At 41.0% G+C, this 24661-nt stretch overlaps 1 protein-coding gene across 4 annotated transcripts in view; it reads right to left on the bottom strand.

Moving 5' to 3' along the window:
* RYR3 (ryanodine receptor 3) overlaps window positions 1-24661 on the bottom strand; it is a 658838-nt gene that overhangs the window by 183400 nt on the left and 450777 nt on the right. For all 4 annotated transcript variants that reach the window (XM_075844915.1, XM_075844916.1, XM_075844917.1 and 1 more), the window contains 8 exons: window positions 21598-21673; window positions 21292-21415; window positions 15630-15745; window positions 13659-13726; window positions 11528-11649; window positions 10650-10699; window positions 9382-9442; window positions 2081-2319 (listed from right to left, as the gene is read on the bottom strand). In XM_075844915.1, the coding sequence (XP_075701030.1) occupies window positions 2081-2319; window positions 9382-9442; window positions 10650-10699; window positions 11528-11649; window positions 13659-13726; window positions 15630-15745; window positions 21292-21415; window positions 21598-21673 (856 nt within the window). The remainder of the gene's footprint in view (window positions 1-2080; window positions 2320-9381; window positions 9443-10649; window positions 10700-11527; window positions 11650-13658; window positions 13727-15629; window positions 15746-21291; window positions 21416-21597; window positions 21674-24661) is intronic.

Raw genomic sequence — 24661 nt, 5'->3', positions numbered from 1 at the left:
ATGATCAATTATAAATCTGATACGTTCTGCTGGCCGCCTGGAGATATTCTTGAACAATGCTGCAAGCTATGTACTTTTCTATAAATGACATTTCAGACACCAGCACTGCTCAGGGAACCTGCACATTAGTAAAGATTAGTGTAATTTATGCAAAAATATATATTTCTATTAAATATTATCGTTTATTTTAATTATTTTTCTTAAAAAAAATATTCTCTATTTTCTCTAAATGATTAAAGGAGAAATCATTACAGATACAGGCTGCGGTGTAAAGCAAAAGTCCCAATGGCAACACTTCTGGTGTATTGTTCGCACTTTCCCACTGATGTCATCATAGAGGACTATGTGTAGATTAAAATCACAACCTAAATCAAGCTCCATATTCTAGGTGATTTACTTTCTATAGAAGGTTTTAGTATTTATGTGTGGGGATCCTTGCATCATGGGTTTGTTGTTCTATTTTATATTCTGTATTTTATATCTAATAAAGATGTTGTATTTTGTATTATACTGGTTATTCTGCCTGTATTTTGTGATAGGAGTATTTGATTTGTTATTTAGGTGGGATCATTTATTGGTGATTTGTGATTCCTCTGTTGGAGGAATTACTTTTAATACTAGACAAAGAAAAACCCAAGTAAATATAAAATGCTATTTTTAAATAATGACTTAATTTTTTTATGGAAAAATTCTGTTCAGTCATACCTGGCCCTATGTGAAAAACGAATTGCTCCCTTAGCTACTATATCAACCAGTTAACAAAATTTAATTGACAAATCTTTGCTTACACACTGATGTATGTCGTTTTTTTGACGGGTGGATACATTTGACAGATAGTCCCCTGACATGGTCCAAATAAACAGACATTTGACACTTACCCTAGTCCTATTTTCATCGTCCTATCGGGTGCGTGCTCCATATGCACGTGACCGGGACTGTTGCTGTCCCCGTCCGAGCCTCCCGTAGTGTGGTGCGCATGTCCGGAACTCCTGGTACGCGTCAGGAACCCGGACGTGCGCCGCAGCACTGGAGACCGGATGTGGGGAATGCCACACTTCCGGTCGCGTCAATGGAAGTGCGCCATTACCGACGGATGCAGAAAAAATAAAAAAATCATTCACTGAAATTACCAACACCTGAGTGTATACTATTTAATGCACACATGATTCAGATACCTCCATACCCCTTGAGGAAGCGATCGCGAAACGCGCGTCGGGGTCCGGGGTCCACACACAGACATCCAGACCATCAGGACGACCATTATGGGTAAGACTATCTGAGTCACCAACTGTTTGGGTTTTTGGCTATAGAAGGAACTTACTCTTGTTATCCGTTCTTAACATTTCAGCCTGTACTCAACCACCTATGTTACATTTGATAGCCCTTTACCCTAGTTATATGCCCCTAATATAGGGTCTCTAGATTAATATATATCATATACCTGGATCTGGTTCTTATCTGTGTGTATTATGTAGAGTCTCTCCCCTCATTTACCTTTTTAACATGTATGTTTTTATATGTATTCAATAAAGATTTGTTATTCTTTCACATTATTTGGCATGAAACTCTGTTTCTGATCTGTTTATACAGAACTCACATTCCCTGATCATTACAGCTATGGGCAGTTTTAACTTTTTTCAGATTGTACCATGTTTTCTGAGAGGACAAAACTATATGACGGGACTAATACAACTTGATGCTTATCCCACTGTAAAATAAGCCAAAGTAATTCAGAGTCATGGGGAAAATCAAAATAAGTTTTCCAACAAATAATTTTTATGGTGGTTCCACTGGACCCCAACTAAACCAAATAATGAAGGTGCCGGGTTCCCATTCCTGGCAGATAAATTGTTGCACATGTGCGGTCTCTCTTCATTATAGCCTATGGATGATATAGCAACAGCCAAGTGATGCCATCATTCTCAAGATTGGTGGGGTCCCGCCAGTGGACACATCAAGTGGATATGTTAAAACACTGATAGAACGGATTAGTTGGAAAACCACTATACTTTTCATTTTCTTTGTACATTTTGAAGGGGTTCTTCTGGGTCAAGAGAAATCTTGCTGTTAAGAAACTTACACAGCAAATCAACTCCAAACTGGTGACGAGCCACATGTTCAAAAATAGAAGTTAGAATTGGAAGGAGAGCCACTGTGGTGTAGTTAATATTCTGAGAGACGCCCTTCATCTGAGTCCTTGAATGAGTGAATTTTCCAAGCTTCAAATTTTCCAAAGTCTTTTCCAAATCTTCAGCAGCATTTTCAAAAAAAGCTCTAACTCCAGCTTTTACCAGCTCAGAACCAGACTTCATCACTGTGCTAAATGGGAATGAACAGGCAAGATTTAACATAGATGTAAATAGATATAAATTATAAGACAATTACTTAAGGTTACTGAAACTCCAAGCACAGATCTTGCCCATGATCTGTGCCTGGTATTGCAACTCAGTCCCATTCAAGTCACTGTAGCTAAGCTGCAATACCAGACACAGTGGACAAGAGTGGTGCAGTTTCTGGGAAAAAAAAGCTGACTTTTTTTTTTGTCTCAGACTACCTAATTTAAGAGTAATTTTTGATTTTATATAAATGAATCTTAACGACATAAATGAAAAGTTCTGCAAATTTTCTAATATACTTTTTGCCCTTTACCATTGTCAAGATATTAGCTTCCTTCAATGAATGGGGACATTTCTGTTTACATCCAAAGGCAGAAAACCCATACATACCTATTCCTGATTTCAGCTGAAAAGTTGACACAATTGTGTCCAGTCTATGCAAAGTTCTGTCATCTAAATACATCAGCAGCTGCTGTACAAATCTCTCTGGTAGTCTGAAGTCCAGGCTGTTTAGCTCACGAACATTGCCTAGACCAGAGGTCTCAAACATGTGGCCCGCGGGCCGCATGCGGCCCCTGAAGCTGTCATCTGCGGATCGAAGGAGGAGCGCCGCACACACCCCCTGCAGGTAGTGTCACACCACACACCTCATCCTGTGGACAGCGCTACACTCCCCTCTCTATATATAGCTTCATTGGGGCTCCCTCTAGGAGTGGAATCCTCAGCCAGAGCACTCTGGTCGGGGATTTGACTGATAGACAAGGCCTCTCAAGTAACTGTCTATTTATGGACAGTGACGTTAGTGGCCCCTGCTGGACCGGAATTCCTGGCCAGCGTATTGCCGACGCACTGGTCGGGGATTACGCTGATAGACGAGGCCTCTCAAGTAATTGTCCGTATATAGATAGTGGCGTCAGGGGCTTCCGGCAACTCTTTGGCTAGGGATTCCACTCCTAGAGAGAGCCCCAATGGATCTATCTATAGGGAAATATGTGTGGCACTATCTACAAAGGGGTGTGTGCGGCACTATCTACAAAGGGGTGTGTGTGGCACGATCTACAAAGGGCACTGGGGAATTATCTACAGAGGGCACTGGCATTATCTGGGGTGGTGACACTCTCTACAGAGGGCACTGTGGCGTTCTCTAATGGGGGTGTGGCATTACCTACTGAGGGCACTGTGGCATTCTCTACAGAGAGCACTGGGGAATTATCTAAGGGGGGTATGGCTCTATCTACCGAGGGCACTGTGGCATTATCTATGGGGGGGTGCCAGTATAGTATATGTAGACAACGGAAATTAGGAAAAAATGTCATATTTTACACAGAAAAAAGTATTGGTTAAAAAAATAATTATGTAAAGGATCTGCCAGGCACAGCTTCGGGGTTAACTTCCATAGGTAATCAGTCTTCACCTGAGTCTATGTCTCTGAGGCTGACTCCAGCTTCCACCACTCAGGCTGGCAGGCTTAGGAGTGGGAGAGCCTATCGCAGCCTGGCCAGACTCAGCTAGCTCCCACCCACCTGTCTATTTATACCTGCCTTTCCTGTTCCTCCTTGCTTGTGATTCTTTCCGTGTGGTTTCCTGGCCCAGCTACAGCTCCTAACTATTTGATCCTGCTCCATACTGACCCTGGCTTACTGACTACTCTCCTGCTCTGCGTTTGGTACCTCGTGCACTCCTGGTTTGACTCGGCTCGTTCACCACTCTTGTTGCTCACGGTGTTGCCGTGGGCAACTGCCCCTTTCCCTTAGCTTTGTGTACCCTTGTCTGTTTGTCTCGTGCACTTACTGAGCGTAGGGACCGCCGCCCAGTTGTACCCCGTCGCCTAGGGCGGGTCGTTGCAAGTAGGCAGGGACAGAGTGGCGGGTAGATTAGGGCTCACTTGTCAGTTTCCCTACCCCTATCATTACAAATTAGTTCAGTTTCACCACGTTCTGAGAGCCATAACTTATATTTTTCCATCGTTTGACCGGTGTGAGGGCTTATTTTTTGTGGGACGTGCTGTGGTTTTTATTAGCACCATTTTTTTGGTACATACGATTTTTTTTATTACTTTTTATTTCATTCTTTTTAGCGCTATGGTGACCAAAAGACAACGGTTCAGGGGTTTTAAATACCAATTTTTTTAACTTTTACATTTTTTTTACACTCCTGAAAATGTATAGAACTTTTTTTTTTTTACACATTTTATTAGTTCCCCTAGGGGAGTTGAACCAGCGATCATTAGATTGACACTGCAATACATGGATGAGTTACGGAAACAGTCATATGTCAATGTCCTATATGGGAAAATCACTATAAATGCCGCGGTCGCTATTGACCACGGCATTTAACTGGTTAAACGACCAGGAAAAGTGCGATCGCTGTTCCTGGCCGTTAGAGCAGTTTGTCAGTAGCTGACACCTGCAGTGTATGGAGCAGGTTCAGCGTGTGAGCCCACTTCATACATCATACCCTCCCCGCTCCATGATGTGTCGGTACATCATGGATCGGGAAGGGGTTAAGTAAGAATGGGTCAGGGGGCTTGGCGCTGCTGGGTCCCTTGACTGCTGACTATAAGACGCAGGGACTTTTTAGCAAGACTTATTCTTGCTAAAAACTGCATCTTATAGTCCGAAAAATACGGTATATTAGAAAGTTGTAGCACTCTTCATTTATACAGCTTAAGCTTTATTTACATAAAACCCCTTTGAGGTGGTCATAGAGGACTGTTCGGATATAAAACCCATCAAGTTTAAAGAGGCTATATTACCACATTTCAGAAATACAATCTGCATACATTATTTAAAAAATCTCTCAGACCTGGTGGAGCTGGTGTACTTACGTTGAATGGCCGCCGGATATTAAAATGAGCATTTTATAAATTCAAGTGTATTCACAAAAAAACCCTCAATCTCCTCCCACCTAGATTTGTCAAGCTCATATCAGTGTCCCTCCACTCTGTCATGATGCTTAAATCTCACACATGCTCAGTACAAGCTGCAGTCAAAGCAGCAAGCCAGTAAAAGAAAGCAGCAAATGGAGTTAGAAGCTGTAATGCCACACTAAAACTGCTGCTGGAAGACATGCTCTCTCACTGCAGAGACTGGAAAACTGCAGCTTGTACAGAGCATGTGCAACTAATGGGAACTGTGCAGCTCTAGGTGAGAGGACACTGACATTACATCAGGGTCAGCCTTAGGTGGGATGGCGCCCTCTGTGGGACTCTCTATTGCCGCCCCTATACAAACCAAAAATTAACCACATATATAGATGTGCACATTCTGGAACATATATACTGTACATACATAAAGACAGATATTTAGACATACAGGCAAATATATATACACACATTCTGGAATATATACATACATACATACAGGTAAATATATAGATGTAGAGACACATACACACACAAACACACACACACACACACACACATACACACACACACACACACACACACACACACACACACACACACACACACACACACACAGGCAGATAAATACACAGACATGAACATATACAAAGACATACAGGCATATAAATATACAAACACAAAGACCAATATATACCCACACAGGCACATATATAAACATTACAGATAATGTAGTAGATTTCACATGCATTCCTATGTAACACCACAGATAACACACAGTGACAACTCTCTGAGTAAAAATAATGTAGTAGACGTTACCTGCAGTCCTATGTAACACCGCAGATAACACAGTGATAACTCTCCGAGTACAGATAATGTCATAGATGATAACTATACCCACAGACACATATAAATACACACAGAGGCATGTATGTATGTATGTATGTATGTATGTATGTATGTATGTATGTATGTATGTATATCACGCAGTGCACTTCCAAACTGGAGATACACTTAAAAAATATTATTGCAATTAATTAATCGCCATGAATTGGTTCAAGTTTTATAGATTACTATATATGAAAATGTGGTGTTTCCCTTAAGGGTAGCAGAGTATATAAGGGACAGCAGGGTATATAAGGGGCAGCAAGGTATATAAATGACAGCAGAGCATATAAGGGGCAGCAGGGTATATAAGGGGCAGCAGGGTATATAAGGGGCAGCAGGGTATATAAGGGGCAGCAGGGTATATAAGGGGCAGCAGGGTATATAAGGGGCAGCAGGGTATATAAGGGACATCAGGGTATATAAGGGGCCGCAGAGTATATAAGGGGCAGCAGAGTAAATAAGGGGCAGCAGGGTATATAAGGGGCAGCAGGGTATATAAGGGCCAGCAGGGTATAAAAGGGCCAGCAGGGTATAAAAGGGCCAGCAGGGTATAAAAGGGCCAGCAGGGTATATAAGGGCCAGCAGGGTATATAAGGGCCAGCAGGGTATATAAGGGCCAGCAGGGTATATAAGGGCCAGCAGGGTATATAAGGGCCAGCAGAGTATATAAGGAGCAGCAGTGTATATAAGGTGCAGCAGAGTATATAAGGGGCAGCAGGGTATATAAGGGGCCGCAGAGTATATAAGGGGCCGCAGAGTATATAAGGGGCCGCAGAGTATATAAGGGGCCGCAGAGTATATAAGGGGCCGCAGAGTATATAAGGGGCCGCAGAGTATATATGGGGCAGCAGAGTATATAAGGGGCAGCAGAGTATATAAGGGGAAGAAATGTATATATGGGCAGAAGGGTATATAAGGGGAAGAAGGGTATATAAGGTGCAGCAGTTAATATAAGGGCCAGTAGGGTAAATAAGGGGCAGCAGGGTGTATATAAGGGGCAGCAGGGTGTATATAAGGGGCAGCAGAGTATATAGGAGACAGCAGGGTATATAGGGGCAGCAGGGTATATAGGGACAGCACATATATCTTAATTTTATCTGTTCTACTTTAGTATTGAACACACACATTTACGAAGAGACATAAACACATGCAGACGTGTTAGAGCTACTGCGGTGCAATCTACAAGGGGGGTGGTGATGCAATCTGCAAGGGGGGAGGGATGCAATCTACAAGGGGGGTGTGATACGATCGACAAGTGCGGGTGGTGTTGCAACCTACAAGGGGGGGTGTGATGCAATCGGCAAGGGTTGGTGGTGGTTCGATCTGCAAGGGGGTGTTATCTACAGCAGCGTGGTATCGATATATACTAGGAGTCCCTGCTTCTCCGTGGAACCACTGTTCCGAACGCCATCATTTTGTTCAGTACAGAACAACAGTTCCGTGGGGAAGCCGGGACAGAACAGGGCGGACCAGGCACTGATGAGGCAGCGGGGCGGAGCTTCCTCCTGCAGCACAGCGCGACGGCGCCACTAAGGAATCGATTTGACGATTCTGTTAAAATACACAATCGTGAGAGTCCTTGAGGACGAATTAATTGGGTTAATCGCCCAGCCCTAGTCTCAAGTCTAAAAAATCTATTTAATAATGTATGCAGTTTGTATTGTGAAATCTGGAAACAGATCCTCTTTAAACCATACACATACAAACATAATACATTCCTAAATATCATTTGCATTGTCCTATATAGGAAATTCTTGCCCAATAATATAATAGCTAGTGACTGAATCATGTGCAAGTAGGTCTAATAAATTTTCTGCATTGACAAAATTATTGTCAGTGATGAATAGGAGCTATTTCATTAATCAGAAACAATCATTTCAGCACCTAAGGCTATGGTCACATCTGCGTCAGGGTTCCGTCAGAACGGAGCCATGACTGACACAAACTGAAACTATATGTTATTGCACCTGGGCGTTATTGCATCTGTGCTTTGCGAGTGGCATGCGTTTTTCACGCACTTGCAAAGAATATCTTTTTTTTTATTCAATGGAATTGATGCGCAAATCACGCACAGCACACGGATCACATCCGTGTGCTGTGCTTGATTTTCACGCACCCATTGAATTCAATGTGCGACTAGGTGCGTGAAAAACAGCGAGTTTCACGCAACGGACACATGCTGCGTGAAAACTCCTGCATGTGTGAATGGCCCCATTGAAATCAATGGGGCCGTGTGCTGTGCGTGATTTTCACGCACAGCACACGGACGAGTTTTACGTTCGTCTGAATGAGCACTAAGGCCAATGATACACTATATGCAGTGTCGCTATCAGGGCAATAGAGGTGCTACTGCTGACAGGGCCCATCTAAAAAGGACCCACCCTCAACTGCTACCCAGTAGTCAACCCATGGGACCTGCACATTGTGTCTTATATTAAGCAGGCAGGCCCTATTTTAGGACCAATTTTTTTAATGTCACTGAAACTGCACAAGTCCCAATTATCTGTTAATCGTTTCCCCCTTCCCCAGTGACCCACCAAATATGTTGTATGTGTGCCACAAATTGTAAGACCCATGGGCCGCTGAAGAGGGATACATCTTTATGCTGGAAAAGGATTGTTACTATCCCAGGTGTCTACGCAAAGTTTGCAATGGTGTCCAGAAGGAGATGCAGATGGGATCCCCAGGGCCCTGAACATTTATCTCTATGGGGTCCAGATATTTCTAATGGCAGCCCTGAGTATATGAAATATACTAAATACTAATACTAAATAGCTAAGGCTAGAGCTACATGGCAACACAGAGGTCTCGCATGGTGAATACAATACAGTAATGCAGCTTGTACAACCCAAATCAACAGGAAGTCGTTGAAGTTCAGCAGCAAACTGAATAAAATCTGATCTTGTGATGCACTATGTGACTCCACAGAAAGCGGGAAGTGATTTATTTTCAGTCCCCCTATTTAGCACTTTGGGGGCTATTTAGTAGGTATACTTATACCCACTTCTATTCCTCTATTAGGTAATACTGATGTCCTGTCATAGTAAAAAATTATCTTTAAATGGATTGACACACTCTTATACTTAGTTTTCCAAAGTTGTTGCTGTCAGTTTGAAAACCTACATACACACATTACATCATTTGTACAATGGAGTATATACAGTGGTATCAGGATGTAGGACAGTTTTATGAATCTTCTATGGCAGGATCATAACTCAGATTGTCAGAGATAAAACGCGATGTCAAACATAATATAAACTCGGGACAAGCTGGAATAAAACTCATAAAACGTACCGTGTGTCGAGTGTTTGAGCCAGAATGTGCAGACAGCTGACCATGGTGGCAGAGTCACTTCCTGCAGTAAAGTGATGAGTAAACATATTAGGGCACACATGTACTGTCAATATAGCATGTTAATTAAACGTGTTTGCGCTGGCTACTGTGTAATTCTTGCATTTGATACACGTGACAATGGCGCTCTGGTGACATGCAGTATTAGAAAGGATATGAAACATACACAACAGTGATGATGTTATACTAGGGTTTGGATGCTGAAGGACAGGTCTTTATAACTCATTAACTTACTAGCTGTAATTTCTTTAAATTTGGACAAAACATAAAATGCCTCTAATTTTTTGCGTTTGCCTTATGGATTATGCCATTTATTCATAGGAAACTATTAAATGTAGAATCTAATTTTTTTTTGCTGACAACAAAATGCGGAGTTGTTCCTTTAAGAAGCCCCATTTTTATTGTGGGTGATCCTGAGTCAAGACTTTCTGTTGTGATCAGTTATTAGTGGTATAAAACGCTGTGTAAAACATTACAGGGCACCCACTCAATAAAATGCAATGGTCGCACCCTCTTTAACAGTTAAGGGGGTTGAATGAGATAAAAAAAAACATGGCTACGTTCTTCCCCAGAAACAGCGTCACTATTGTCCATAGGCTGTGTGGTATTGAAGCTCACTCAAAAACATAGTTCACTTAGAAAAAACTTTGAAGAACATATTAGGGATCTGCTCAATAAAAATTGTCTGATATTTTATCATAGCGCCATTTTCACAGCTTATGCATCTTATTTTTCTACCCCTCCTGCATCTATAGGCACAGATTCCTGCTCCAACTTTGCTAATCAAGAAGTTCCCTAATATCTTTCTCAAAGTAAGTTCCATGTAAACCTGCACTTTAAAGTGAATGTCCACCCTTGAATGCCATTTTGTTCTTTAAAATTAAATAGGTCCAAAATTCTGAAGGGGGCTCTGACCGCTATAAAGACTTATAACAAGATTAATTAGCACAGAATTTAGGACCTAAAATGACCTGTCGATAAAAGGTGGAGAATCACTTTAATCATTTTAAACTGTTTTTGTCTAAGTGTTCTGTATAGATTATATCTGACATTACAGAAAACTATGTGAACTTGTGTCTGTTTACATACATTTTCAAGATTCCCATGTGCTATTTTCACAAAACACATTTTACGTGCCATTTCCATGCATTATTTAATAGAGAGAACCCTTACTTGCAATTCCTTTCCTAACCTATCTGAGATTGACTTACCAAACAGTGATATCCTATGTCTTACAAGAGCTGCCAGTTTGCAGAACAGACTGAAGTGACAGGGAGAAGTACAGAGGAAATGAGAAAAAAATGGTAACAAGTTAGGAAAAAGATGCAAAGAATAATACTGAAATTGGTAAGACAGACGTGCAAAAGCCATACTTACATACAGATACAACAACATACTGCATTTCTTATCACTTAATGGAAAGTGTCATACAGTAAGACATGGAAGTATGGAAGACTTAGCAGGACAGCCCTATGCAAACATTGCACTTTGTGGTTTGCCCTGAAGGCCTAATGAAAACGAGTTAATGGTGGCTCACACGAAAAAGTTAATGAATATGTAAAATAAATTGCTGGAAACATTATAAACTATATGAATAATTGAGTGTTATTTGTTATAGAGAAACAATAGAAATAAACTTAAAGTGTAGCTAAATGTTTGACAAACTTCTGACATGTCATAGAGACATGTCAGAAGTTTGGATTGGTGGGGGTCCGAGCATGGAGACCCCACCAATCGCTAGAACGAAGCAGCTGAAGCGCTCGTGTGAGCGCTCAGCCACTTCGTGACTGTTCGGCTTTTTCCGGAAATAAATGTATCGGTGTACGGACACAATAGAAAGTCTATGAGCCCGTACTCCGATACATCGGCTTTCCGGAAAAAGCCGAACAGGCACGAAGCGGCTTAGCGATCACACGACATGTCTCTATGACATGTCAGAAGTTTGTAAAATGTTTAGCTACACTTTAACTGTTTGATAATATTTCGGCCGTAATAACTGATCAAAAATATATGTCAATATGAGATGAACATTTGTTTTTTTATTGTAGTTGAATGTATTTGGAATGAAACAAAAATGCTCCGCACATACCTTGCCACCATCTCTTTTTCTTTGTTGGATGCATAACCACTACTGCTTAGAGTTTTAATTGGGGAGGACAGAAAGTACAGGCAGTGATTCTTAAAGTACTGGTCAACAAGAGGTAAGAGAACCTGTAACAGAAAAAGCAAGGACAGCTTTTAGATCTTCATCAGTGCCGTGCAATCTATAGAAGAGAGCGTGCCCCATAAGAAACATTCAAATGGGCCCCCCTTTCTGGTGCCAGGTTATGCCACCCAGAATGGAAGGTCTACAACATTTCTTTGACTCTTGAGCTAATTCCCCACCCCCTTGGTTGATAACAATGCCTTTGGTGGAGAAGTCCTTCACAGGTTCTTGCCACCCAATAACCAAAAGGATGGAATAACCAGAACTGGACCCCTCACTCCAAGGGCCAGATAACAGTTACATGGTTTGCTTTGATGGAACGTAGGCCCCTGAGCTTCAAAGCAAGTTCACAGGGCAACCCCTTTCCATATATTCTCTAAGGGCGAATAGATGTTATTGAAATAGGTCCTGAGAAGTGTGCTCCGTGTCTGTGGCCAGGGGGCTTCACTAGCCGGACCTGAGGTGATCAGCTGATCGCAAATGCAATTTTCATTTGAGGATGGGTTGTCCACATCATAAGTTAAGTTTTACTTATTTTTCAATATTCAATGTGAAATGTAAACAAAGCAATTTTGCAATATACTGTAATTATATTTTCTGTAATGTTATGTATTTTATTGAGACTGCCCTTTTTACCGGTTAGTGGAAGACTATCTTTAGAAACTATTGCTGACTAAGTGGGAACCATCAGAAAGCATCATAGCAACTTGATAAGTAGACATACCCTTTGGGTATGTTCACACGAGGTCATTACGTCCATAATTGACGGACGTATTTCGTCCGCAAGTACCGGACCGAACACAGTGCAGGGAGCCGGGCTCCTAGCATCATAGTTATGTACGACGCTAGGAGTCCCTGCCTTGCTGCCGGACAACTGTCTCGTACTGAAAACATGATTACAGTACGGGACAGTTGTCCGGCAGCGAGGCAGGGACTCCTAGCGTCGTACATAAGTATGATGCTAGGAGCCCGGCTCCCTGCACTGTGTTCGGTCCGGTACTTGCGGCCGAAGTACGTCCGTCAATTACGGACGTAATGACCTCGTGTGAACATACCCTTAAAGGGTATGTCTACTTTTGAACACATATAAAGTACATATTTTAAATGGACATGTGTACTGAATGTTTGTAAAATCAGATGGTATAACTGAGCCATTTTTTTCTTCCTAAATGGGTTACTCCCTTTGTAACCAGGTGTTTTTTTTACATAGCAAGTGTGATTGTATTAATTACTTTCAATCCACTTTGAACTAGATTTATGCCAGGGGTACATTACATTGGCATATAAAGGAAAGCTTGCAACATAGTCATCACTCTATTGGGTCTCCACCTTAAACGGGTTTTCCCATGAGAGACATTTATGACATATCCACAGTATATCTCAGAAAAAGCATGGTTGAACAGCAGCACACGTCTCCCAAATTTCAATCAATATGTTCTTTTATTGGTCGAACATCCAGTGAAAAATGGCAACGTTTCGACCCGTGACAAGACAATATCTAGAATGGGGCCCCCTAAATCCCGTTCTGCGGCTTTGTGTTGCGGCAGAAGCAGGTGAATTCCGACCATGAATTAGGAAACAGCGTAGCTCGAATGCTACGCTGCTTCCGTAACTGCCATTCACTACTATGAACTATAACTTCCAACCATATAGTTAGGAAGTGGCCGGGGAGGCAGAGGGAGCAGAAAAAGGTAGAACGGCGTTTATGGGGCCCCGTTCTAGAGGTAGGTGCGGGTCCCAGAGGTGGGACCCGCATCTATCTGACATTTATGACATATCCTGTGGATATGCCATAAATGTCTGATGGGAAAACCCCTTTAATGCTCACGTTGTTACCCCAAGTGCAAACAAAAAAACAGTCAAATAACAAATTTAGCTCTTCTGCATCTATTGTTTTTTAAAGAATTTGAATAGTAGAAGGCTGTAAGAAGACACGCTTTCCTCCATATTTATCTATGAACTATAAATTCCTCCAAAGACAGTTTACATAGCTAGCACATGACTATAGACTTACTTTAGCGAAGAACTTGATTTCCTGCTCATGTGGTGACTTCTCTGATTTACCACTGCCCACAACAGCCTCTGTACAGATATAATCAAGTCAGAACACGAGAATCCTCAATAATACCTTTTTTTTTTTTCCCTATCAGTGTGCACTACAGTGAGACTTTATAATATCAAGATCCATCAAAAGGACAGATTAAATACAAATACAGACAAAATAACCTGTATGTTAGGTAGCTTTTGTAACACTGTTTTTTATTTATTTTACCATTGAAGCTAATGATAAATAACCTTTAACCCCTTCCCGTCGTAAACAACTTTCAGATTTCCATTTTCTCCTCCCCACATTCCAGAAGCCATAACGTCTTTATTTTTACGTCGATATAGTACTATGAGGGTTTGATTTTTGCAGGACGAGTTGTAGTTTTTCGTAGCACCATTTATTTTGCCGTATAATGTACTAGGAAACGGGAAAAAATTATTTGTGGGGTAGAAAATGAAAAAAACAGCGATTCCTCCATGTTTTTTTGCGCGCCATTTTTACGGAATTCACTGTGCAATTAAAACAACATGTTAACTTTATTCTGCAGATTCGGATAAACATCCTGGCACGGCTGGAGGCGATGTCTGTTGACTCTTCGATCTTTCCGGTGAGAGACCTGTGGGAGGAAGTCCCGTCACAGCGTGATCTCGCGAGATCACGCTGTGCAGTGAAACAAGCTGGGTACGAATGAAGAGAAGTGTATGATGCTGATTGGTCAGCGTCATACACTTCTCTTTACAACGCTCACTTGGTAAAAAGTTAAAAAACGCCCGGTTGGTCATCAAGAACTAATTAGCATAAATCTAAAATTGTTCATAACCTACTCAAAAATGATCGTTTTTCAAAATACAAACCACTGTTGTCATCTAAATTACAGCGCCGATTAGGTAGGAGAGAGGACATTTATAAACTAATTTTTTTATTAGAGGGCTATGGGTAGGTTATAGAGGTAGACAATATCACCTGCTTAAACATAACAAGGGGACATCTACTACCTCTAGAGCAGGGGTGCACAACCTTTTCTGATCCAAGGGCCACAATGGCAAATTGTACCACTTCCAAGTACCATAATAAAAATTACCTAACTATGGTACCATCTTGTCCTATGCATTAGCTTCCTGTCTCCAGTTTAACTACAAGAAAACTAAATGGGGGCTCTGAGTTTTTTTTATAGAAAATGCAAAACTGCATCAAGATAAATTAAACATTTACTGTTATAAACTATTAACTCCCCTTTTAATTAAAAAAAACCAGATACAAATATTATGATGTGTTTATCTAATAAGTTTAAAAAAAAATCAACAAAAAGCACACAAAATCCACTTATAAATTAATGCAGCCAATGCTTAATTAATCAAACCTGACTAAAAGAAAAACGGTCCTTGTTGCCCATAGCAATCACTCAGGGCAGCTTTCCAGAGGAGTTTACGGGGTTAATCCAGTTTTAAAACCTAATTTCATATACCCTCTTAGAGTTAATAGAGAGGATTCCCTTGTTTAGGTCCCTACTCTCTTGGCTAGGGTGAAGAGCAGTCACAAAGAGCGTCTTTTACTCTGGAGGACCTGTCCAGTCCTTTATTAAATGGACAAATCACTCATTTAAATGGGTACTGTGTAATACTTAATTTCCCCTTTGGTGGCGTATAAGGGAAATAGAACATTTACTGCAGGTTTCTTCACAGAGTACATCTGATTGCTGGGAGTCCCAGCAGGGTGACAATTTGTAATAAGCTTATTGTCAAGGGACCCTTCGAAGAAGTAGGGATTGTTCAAAGCGGAAAACCCCTTTAATAAAAAAACAAAACAAAAAAGAAACAGCGTTTTGATTGGTTGCTATGGGCATCAAGAACCGTTTACTGTTAGACAGTTTTGATGTATCTCAGCAGCTACCATTATACCCGATACGTGCACTAATATACTAATTGCATTATGTATTACCTAAATGTGCAATAAATTCCTGTGCAGAATCAACATAATGTAGGACTTTCTTCAAAAACTTAAATGCAAATCTTTTCTCCATAGAAGATGCATCAAGTTCCATATCTTTTAATCCCCTAAAAAAAAAAAAATTTACTTAATGATTCGGTTACAAAGAGCATAATTATAATTTATTCAGGGTGCATTCATACAGGGCAGAATGGAGTGGTGGATGAGTAAAAAACAAAGTTTTGATATGGTTTGCCCTATTTATTTTTGAAAACTACAATGATGGTAAAACCACGGTAAAAAAAACCAAGATTTTTCTACTCACCGTAAAATCTATTTCTCGTTGAATCCATCGTGAAACACATCATAATGGGTATATGCTCCTGCCACTAGGAGGGTACACTAGGTAGGAGAGAGTCTTGGCTCTGCGCAGGCAGACCATACATACCCTTTCCATAGACACTGGCTAATTCAGTTTGTGCAAAAGCATTAGAATAAAAGGAAACGCAAACATGTCCACGGTTCCAGGAGAAAACCAAACAGAACTACAGATCCCGGGACTAGAGTACACAACAACAAATTAGAGGACACGATCTGTGTCCCCCGATGGATTCAACGAGACATAGATTTTATGGAGAGTACAAAAAGCTTGTTTTCCCGTTAATCCTTGGGGAACACAGCCCCATGGGACGTCCTAAAGCAATACCAGTGGATCATAAAAAACAAATTAGTAGTACAGACGTGACAGGATTTACATACAGCTTCCTGCAACACTATGCAATACAGATGGGCATCAGCAGAATAATATATTTGGTAAAACAGTCTTGCAGACCTAGGCGACTGAAGCTTGATGCTGACGCGCAAGAGACACCAACAACCCTTATAGAATGGGTTTGGAAAGAACTTTAGCCCATTTTCAAAATCACAGACCGGATCCAATAAGCAATAGTGACCTTGGATGCTGCCAAACCCTTGCATTGCCCTTCAGGAATAACAAAAAAAAGAATTGGACCCCGAAACTACTCCGTCACTCCCAGATTGATTCGGACTGCTCTTACAAAATCAAGACAATGTAAAACCCATTCCTTCGGATGAAATAGAGAGGGGCAAACAGAAGGGAGAACAAACTCCTCATTAATATAAAAGGCAGACACTACCTTCGGTAGAAAAGACAGAACAGGTTGGAACATCACCTTAGGATTCGTTCACATCTGCGTCAGGGTTGCGTTCTGTCGGAGCTTCCTGTCAGAACGGAACCCTGACTGAAACAAACGGAAACCATAGTTTTCCGTTTGTATCACCATTGATTTCAATGGGGACAGGTCCGGTGCAAATCGTTTCCGTTTGTCTCCGTTGTGCAAGGGTTCCGTCGTTTTGACGGAAGCAATACCGTAGACAACTACGGTATTCATTCCTGGGCCAGGGCAGCGTTTAGAGTTGTTGGTCTGGTTCATCCTTCTGTCTGGTTCGAAAGAAAATGATCTTAATGAAAAAACTTCGGGAAAGGTGAGAAGGCAACATATGGCAAGGGCTGTTCTAAATTAAAAGAGAGCTCTTACTGCCTGTAGCCTCAAAAATCATCTCATCCAAACGTTTACCAAAAAGTCTGCCACTCACGAAGGGAATGCCAATCCGGGCCTACTCGCTTCGGCTACTCGGCTTTATTCGCTGCCCAAGATCACAGCCAAACTGAGCGCCAGATGTAAATAGAATTAACAGAAGCAGAAGCATTGAAACGGGCAACCTCAAGGCTGGCCTCGAAAATAAACTTTGAAGCATGGATAACCTGAGAAGCAAGTTCAGTTAACTCCAGCTACGGCGTTCCCGCTAGGATGCCGCGGTGCAGATGCTTCCCCCACACGGAGTAGGCCATGTTCACCCAGGCGGATGCCAGGCGCAGAGCAAAACCTGCAGCCACAAAAACAGATTTCGATTAAAAATCCAACCTCTTGTCCAGAGGGTCGCTGAGCGAAGCCCCCTCAGCGAGAGGAATAGTAGTGGTCTTTGACAGCTTAGCAATAGGTGGATCCAGAGCCTAAGTCACAGACCACAACGAGACCAAATTTTCCTGAAAAGGAAACAAAGTATCTGCACGCTTGGAAAAAGGATATCTGTCCGGATCCCTCCCTGGTTAATAATTTCTCAAATTCTCTATGGTATGGGAAATGTAGCCTATGGCTCCGCTGGCGCTGTAAGAGTGCTTCCTCCTGAGAATGGGAGATGAATTCAATTGTTACATGCAAGGTGTCTCCTACAGCACGTATTAATGCCTGAATAGCAGCAGACAAATGCGATTCCTGTTCTGACTCTGAATCTGAGTCAAAAGACACATATGAGGAAAGAGGCAGATCCACATAGAGGCAACATGATCATTGAAGACTATGTACAACAGGATCCCCCTGGAAAGAGCTTGATGAGGAAAAAGACCTGTCCAAGGCAGCCCGGCACCTCTTATGGGATCTACTGTAAGAAGTAGACTAAGTATTGTCCAAAGAAAAGGAAGGAAGGCTCCTGAGCTCATCCGCAGTGTGGAAAGGCCAACATTTCAAACACTGAACCATAAACTGGAATATTCTGGAAATGACCTCTAGGGCCTGAGCAAAAGACATCATCAATTTTAGTGGTCACATCCTCGGGTGAAGCCATCGGGGACCCTGGATAGCCAGCACTGTGGGCAAAATGCGGTAGGCTTGCTGTGAGTAAAATAGCAAAAATAGCGCCCGTCCCACAAAAGGACCAGAAACAAAGCTCCAGAAGTAAGTAGAGAATAGACCCCTAGAAACACCCCTATGGGATGAATCACTTCCCAATAAAAAAACATTCACAAAAGAAGAGACTCACAGCACTTCCCCAGACTGCAGAAGAAATAGAGGGGTATGGGAACATACTACCCTCAGACTTCTTCAGGTCCAAGCACGGAGCCTCCTCAGTGACCTCGCAGAAAATATAAGTTAGGTAACTGTCGGAGAGGGGAAACAGAGTAAAGGTCCGTCTGATTTTCCAACACCCACAAGGGGTTGACATAGGCTGCAAACAGGCTGAAACCCCACCTGCAGCGAAGGAAAGAGAACAAAAAAATAAAATAAAAAATAGCAGCAGCAGAGCTAAGTATCTGGTCATGTCTGCCTCCTACGACGTTAGGCTAAAAACGGAATTAGCCAGTGTATGGCCAGCCTGGGTGGAACCAAGACTATTTTCTACCTAGTGTTGCCTCGTAGTGGAAGGAGCATATACCCATGTTGCTGTGTCCCTCGATGATTAACAAGAAAACGTAGACTAACCAAGGTGTGCGAATGGTGCAGTTCTTTGACACATCATTCTGCACCATGTGAATAAACCCTTATACATCCATTAAACTAACAAATATGTGCGCTTCAGCTTTTAATATTAAATGGTTTGTGCAGGGTTAGAAAAATATGACTGCTTTTGTCCAGAAGCAGCACCACACATCTCAATGAAATGTATCTGCTATTGCAGCTCTGCTCCATTGAAGTCAGTGGTGTTGAGCTCCAATACCCCACCCAACCTGTGTACAGCTCTGGTGCTGTTTTATAAAGAAGCAGCCATATGTTTTTAATCCTGTACAACTTTTTTAATTGAAGAGCTCGTATCAGCTGACAGGGATCAGCGCTGTCGAGAAGGGTTCAAATTTGCGATATTCGCAGAAGACTATGAATGTAGGTGTTAAAAAAGAAACTCAGGAATAAATGGTATGAGCCAGAGTGTTAAAAGATGAGATGCGTTTATTTCCGATAACAGGCAATACAGTTGTTCATAAACAGCGCTGATCCCTTGAAAAATCGAATTTTTTTCTTTTTCACAAATACTTCTATAGACGGAGCCAGTCCTGGCCTCCGTGACAGATCATCAGCAGCAGTCCTTGCATCTTCAGACTCGCATTACAGAGTGTTGTGCTCCCAGCGCAACACCATCAGGCGAGCAGAACCTCTTACTCCTGCATCTGGTTTTTCCCATTGTTCACAGTTGATGCACTATGTGCGCCTGGCACTGGTCTTTTTTCTGTCTTTTACTCTAGCTATGTTTACAATCTGTCTGCTGGACAACCGCTGGAAATCTGAAATTGTCTGCAACCCTGCTGAACACTGTATTCGATAAAAGGAATAACATAATATTGATAAATTATTTGTTTCCTCTAGATACTCCTTATAGTGAAAATCTACCTTTTATTAACTGCACATGTACAATCTACAATATCCTGTCATTAACCAAATACCCTTCCTTCGCTTCTGTGCAGAGTAAAAAAAAAAATAATAATCTACTGCTGTGTGGAATTAGTTGCCATGCAGGTTGGCTTTATTTTTACTCTCTTTATGGGTTGTGTAAATACTCCGCACAGCTTGCCTTATGAACACATTAATACTTGATGTTCATAAACAGAAACATCCAAACAGTCTGATTAACATACGAATAACTAAATTGTATATGAGGCATTTGTGAGCAGAACTACAGGGGGTATTAAGGTGTTAATGAGCCAAGGAAATTCACAGCCTATTTACAGCAGCAAAGCACAGTGTAGCCTAAATACTAAAGAAAGAAACTTAATAAGAGTTTTTATTATTATTAATAATAATAATAATTATAAGGTTTCATAATAGATCAAGCAACAGGAAATTGTTTCTATACTTCAGCGTAAATGTGAACGGAACAAATGAAAATAGCAAAAAAAAAGGCAATGAAAATACAGTATATTACAAACATGCTTATTTTTAGAATTGCTAACTATATGGCCAATGATTATCAATAATGAAGCTTTTCTTCAAAGCAGCCGTAAAGGTAAAGCAATGTCCACTCAAATGCACATATCCTCCTTCTTAGTTTATCTGTGACGTCACTTTACCCTTTTAGCTTCTATGGTTACTTTACAGACTACATTGTTGCATCTATTGCTTATGACCAATGTTTATTTTTCAAAAAGTTGTCCCAATCCTGCTGCCATTTGTAGCATTACTGAGCAACTGAATGAATTCTCCTGTACCTCTACCCCCTCACACACCAAACCTTTCTTCCCACCGCCTTCCTCTAGGTTTTCCTTTTTAACAATGTTCCACCTATCAATTAGATAGTTGTTTAGTTTACTGATGCTCCAGCTCCCCTGCAGTAGGCCGCATGTAAATCTTCTCCAAGCATCTGTTCGGCCTACCAAGTTTCTGAATTTGCTTGAACTTACAGCATTTATCAAATTTTACATGTTGCATTTATAGTGAATATGGAAACGAAGGAGGCACGGCGCTCCTAACCTACCCCCGCTGTATCCCACTGTTTAACATGGATGGATGGAGGGTATTAAGATAGCTATATTAAAGGGTTTGTCTAATTTAGAAAACCTATTTTCATATATACCATTCGGGAAACTTGAGTTAATAGAGTAGGGTCCTTTGTTCAGGATTTTCATCTATTTGGCCACAGCTACAAAGTGTGTTTCTTTGATCGCTTTGGAGGATCTGTCCTGCATTACACAGACAAGCCATTGATTTGAATACGCAGTGTATAATGCTTCATGTCCCCGGTAGAGTTGCTGCAGGGGAATTTAACACTTATTGAAACATTTCCTTACAGATTACAGCTGATGGGACTACTATCAATTTAATGTCAAGGTACCCTTTTAGGGATTATACATACATATACACAGGTCTTATCTGTGAAAAACCTTTACCTGGATATAGCATAACCATTTACTTGCAAGAATTTGAACAATTCTTGAGCTTTCTCGCGATCCCGAGCTTTCTCTTTCGCCGTTAATGTGTCGTAAGGCACCAACAGGGGGTGGCTGCCTCCACCTTCAGGAAAAGACTCTGTTAGCATGCAATTATGCATATCAACTTAACCAGTACTAAGTATTAATAAAACAACTACTTTAGTTGTAACAATTTCAGTATATTACAACCAAAAAGACCTTATCTTATTTATATAAGTGAGTACTGACTTACAAAACATAATTTTTTTTTCTCCAATCGCTTACCTTTAGTTTCCAACTCCATCTTCTTCTTTTTAGCCCAAATGTTGTGGTAGTTTTCTGCCATCACTTCTACCATCCCCTGTACAAGTAAAATATCCATTAATCATGATTTAAAAGAGATAAACCAGCAAATCTATATCAAAGCCCCTTTTTGTTCTGTTTTTTTTTTTTTTTTTAATCTTTAACTCCTTAACGACCAGGCCTATTTTGAGCATAAAGAGGCTCTGTCACCAGATTATAATGCGCTATCTCCTACATAATCTGATCGGCGCTGTAATGTAGATAACAACAGTGTTTTTTTTTATTTTGAAAAACTATCAATTTTGAGCAAGTTATGCACAATTTTAGATTTATGCTAATTAGTTTCTTCTCTCCATTCATCTTTAGCAGTACTTGCGAGATCACGCTGTGCTGTCATATACCCCCCCATTAACTTTACCGAAGTATCTTGAGAGTTAATAGATATCGCTTTCAGCCAGGACGCGATGTCTATTCACACTCCCAACACTTAGATCAAGTTTCTGTGAATGACAGCACAGAGTGATCTCGCGAGATCCCGCCGTGCTGTGTGCGTAAGTCCCCAAGAAACTTTACCAAAGTGTCGGGAGTGTGAATAGACATCGCAACCTGGCTGAAAACAATGTCTATTCACTCTCAAGACACTTCGGTAAAGTTAATGTGGGAGTATGTGACAGCACAGTGTGATTTCGCGAGATCACGTTATGCTGCGAGTACTGCTAAAAATGAATGGAGAGAAGTGTATGACGCTGATTGGTCAGTGTCATACACTTCTCTTTACAACGCCCAGTTGGTAAAGAAGTAAAAACACGGCCAGTTGGAAAACAACGCCCAAAAAACGGCCGAAAATGCCTCCCATTGATTTCATGCCCTATCTTCGGGCGTTTACGCCTCTGACCTCCCATTGACATCAATGGAGGCAGAGAAAGTGTATTTCGCTGCGTTTTATGCCCGCGGTGCTCAATGGCCACAAATGCTGCGAAAAACTGCATGCAGGCAGAGGAAAATCTGCCTCAAAATTACAAACGGAATTTTGAGGCAGATTTTTCTCCTGCAAAAAACCCAGGCCTTAAAGATTTGAGTTTGTATTTCAATACAATGATGCAGATTATAGGTGACATTAAAGGTGGAAAAAGTTCTGAAATTATAAATTTTGGACTGATTTTGTAACATGACAAAAACCTGGCATTTTAATGGGGGTGTGTAGAATTCTTATATCCACTGTATATACATACATGAATCATTTTTTTAGTTGCACTAGGAAACTTCACAAAGTGAGAATTTTATTGCTGATATATTGCTTTGATATACTTATTATACCAAAGCTGCTTGTCAATGTAAAACTGTGTCTTTGGAAAGGCCTATTAGGCATAAAGTCATGGCAAGCCTAGAGGCCTTTGTTAGGCCCCTGGCTGTCAAGGCAACCCATCGGCAGTCCACAGTCACATTCCTCTGATGGGTGACAGAGGGTCACTATTGACCACGGCATTTAACAGGTTAAACGGCTATTGCAGCGGGAGCCTGACTGTTATTCATAGCCAGGCTTAGCACAGGCATAGCTTCTGGGCCCGAGTGATTAAAATAATGTACATGTAAGTCATTCTGCGTTAAGGGGTTCAAAATTGGAATATTTAGGAATTGGAGTCCAGGTTCCCCATAAACTCTCCCTGTCTTTCCCTTGCCTTTGTGTGTCTCCTATTCTTGTCACCATTTCTTTCTTTCTGGTGTCTACTTTGGGGGTCATTGCTTCTTGTGTTTGTGCTCACATGTTGTGGCCAGTGCATTTTGGGATGTGTAGGAAGTCGATTAATTATTGTATGATTCTTTTTCCTTACTTTTAAGCAATGTTCCTTCCAGTTATGACTACTCAGAAGGCTGGCATACTGTGTGCTCTTCATAGGATGTGATGTCTATTTTCTGTTTGAGCTGTGCCCTATTTGTAATGTTCTTTTATTATGCGGACACATTTTCTCTGAATGTTTTGATAAATGTTTGTATTAAAACCAATAAAAAATTTTGAATTGGAAAAAAAAAAATTGGAATATTTAATTCCCAGTTAGAGATAAGTAAAAAAATTCACCTGATTTGAGTTTTACCATTTCTGAATTTAGGAAGCATTGAAAAAAACTGTCCGGGTTTTTAATTCCTTTTTTGTATATCAAAGAGGCTCTGTCACCACATTATATGTGCCCTATCTCCTATATAAGATCGGTGCTATAATGTAGGTGACAGTAATGCTTTTTATTTAGAAAAACGATCTATTTTAAGCCACTTTATGAGCGATTTTTAGCTTTATGCTAATGATTTTCTTAATGCCCAAGTGGGCGTGTTTTTACTTTAGACCAAGTGGGCGTTGTACAGAGGAGTGTATGACACTGACCAATCAGCGTCATGCACTTCTCTCCATTCATTTACACTGCAGATAGCGATATAGCTATATCACTATGTGCAGCTACATACACAAATACTAACATTACTGTAGTGTCCTGATAATGAATATACATCACTACCAGCCTGGATGTGATGTTTATTCAGAATCCTGACACTTCTGAATCTTTTCTGTGGGATTCCAGCAAGGCAAGCGTAATCTCGTTTGAAATGACAGGTTACATTGTAGTCTCGCGACATTACGCTTGCTTTGCTGGAATCTCACAGAGACACTACAGACATGTCAGGATTCTGAATAAACATCACGTCCAGGCTGGTAGTGATGTATATTCATTATCAGGACACTACAGTAATGTTAGTATTCGTGTATGTAGTTGCACATAACAATATAACTATATCGCTAGTGCAGTGTAAATGAATGGAGAGAAGTGTATGACGCTGATTGGTCAGTGTCATACACGCCTCTGTACAACGCCCACTTGGTGTAAAGTAAAAACACGCCCACTTGGGCATTAAGAAAATCATTAGCATAAAGCTAAAAATCGCTCATGAAGTGGCTTAAAATAGATCGTTTTTCGAAATAAAAAGCATTACAGTCACAAACATTACAGCGCCGGTCTCCCTATATAGGAGATAGGGCACTTATAATGTGGTGACAGAG

This window comes from Rhinoderma darwinii, chromosome 12 (assembly GCF_050947455.1).
Source record: "Rhinoderma darwinii isolate aRhiDar2 chromosome 12, aRhiDar2.hap1, whole genome shotgun sequence".
Classification (NCBI taxonomy): Eukaryota; Metazoa; Chordata; class Amphibia; order Anura; family Rhinodermatidae; genus Rhinoderma; species Rhinoderma darwinii.
This window is presented reverse-complemented; position numbering and strand designations above follow the sequence as displayed.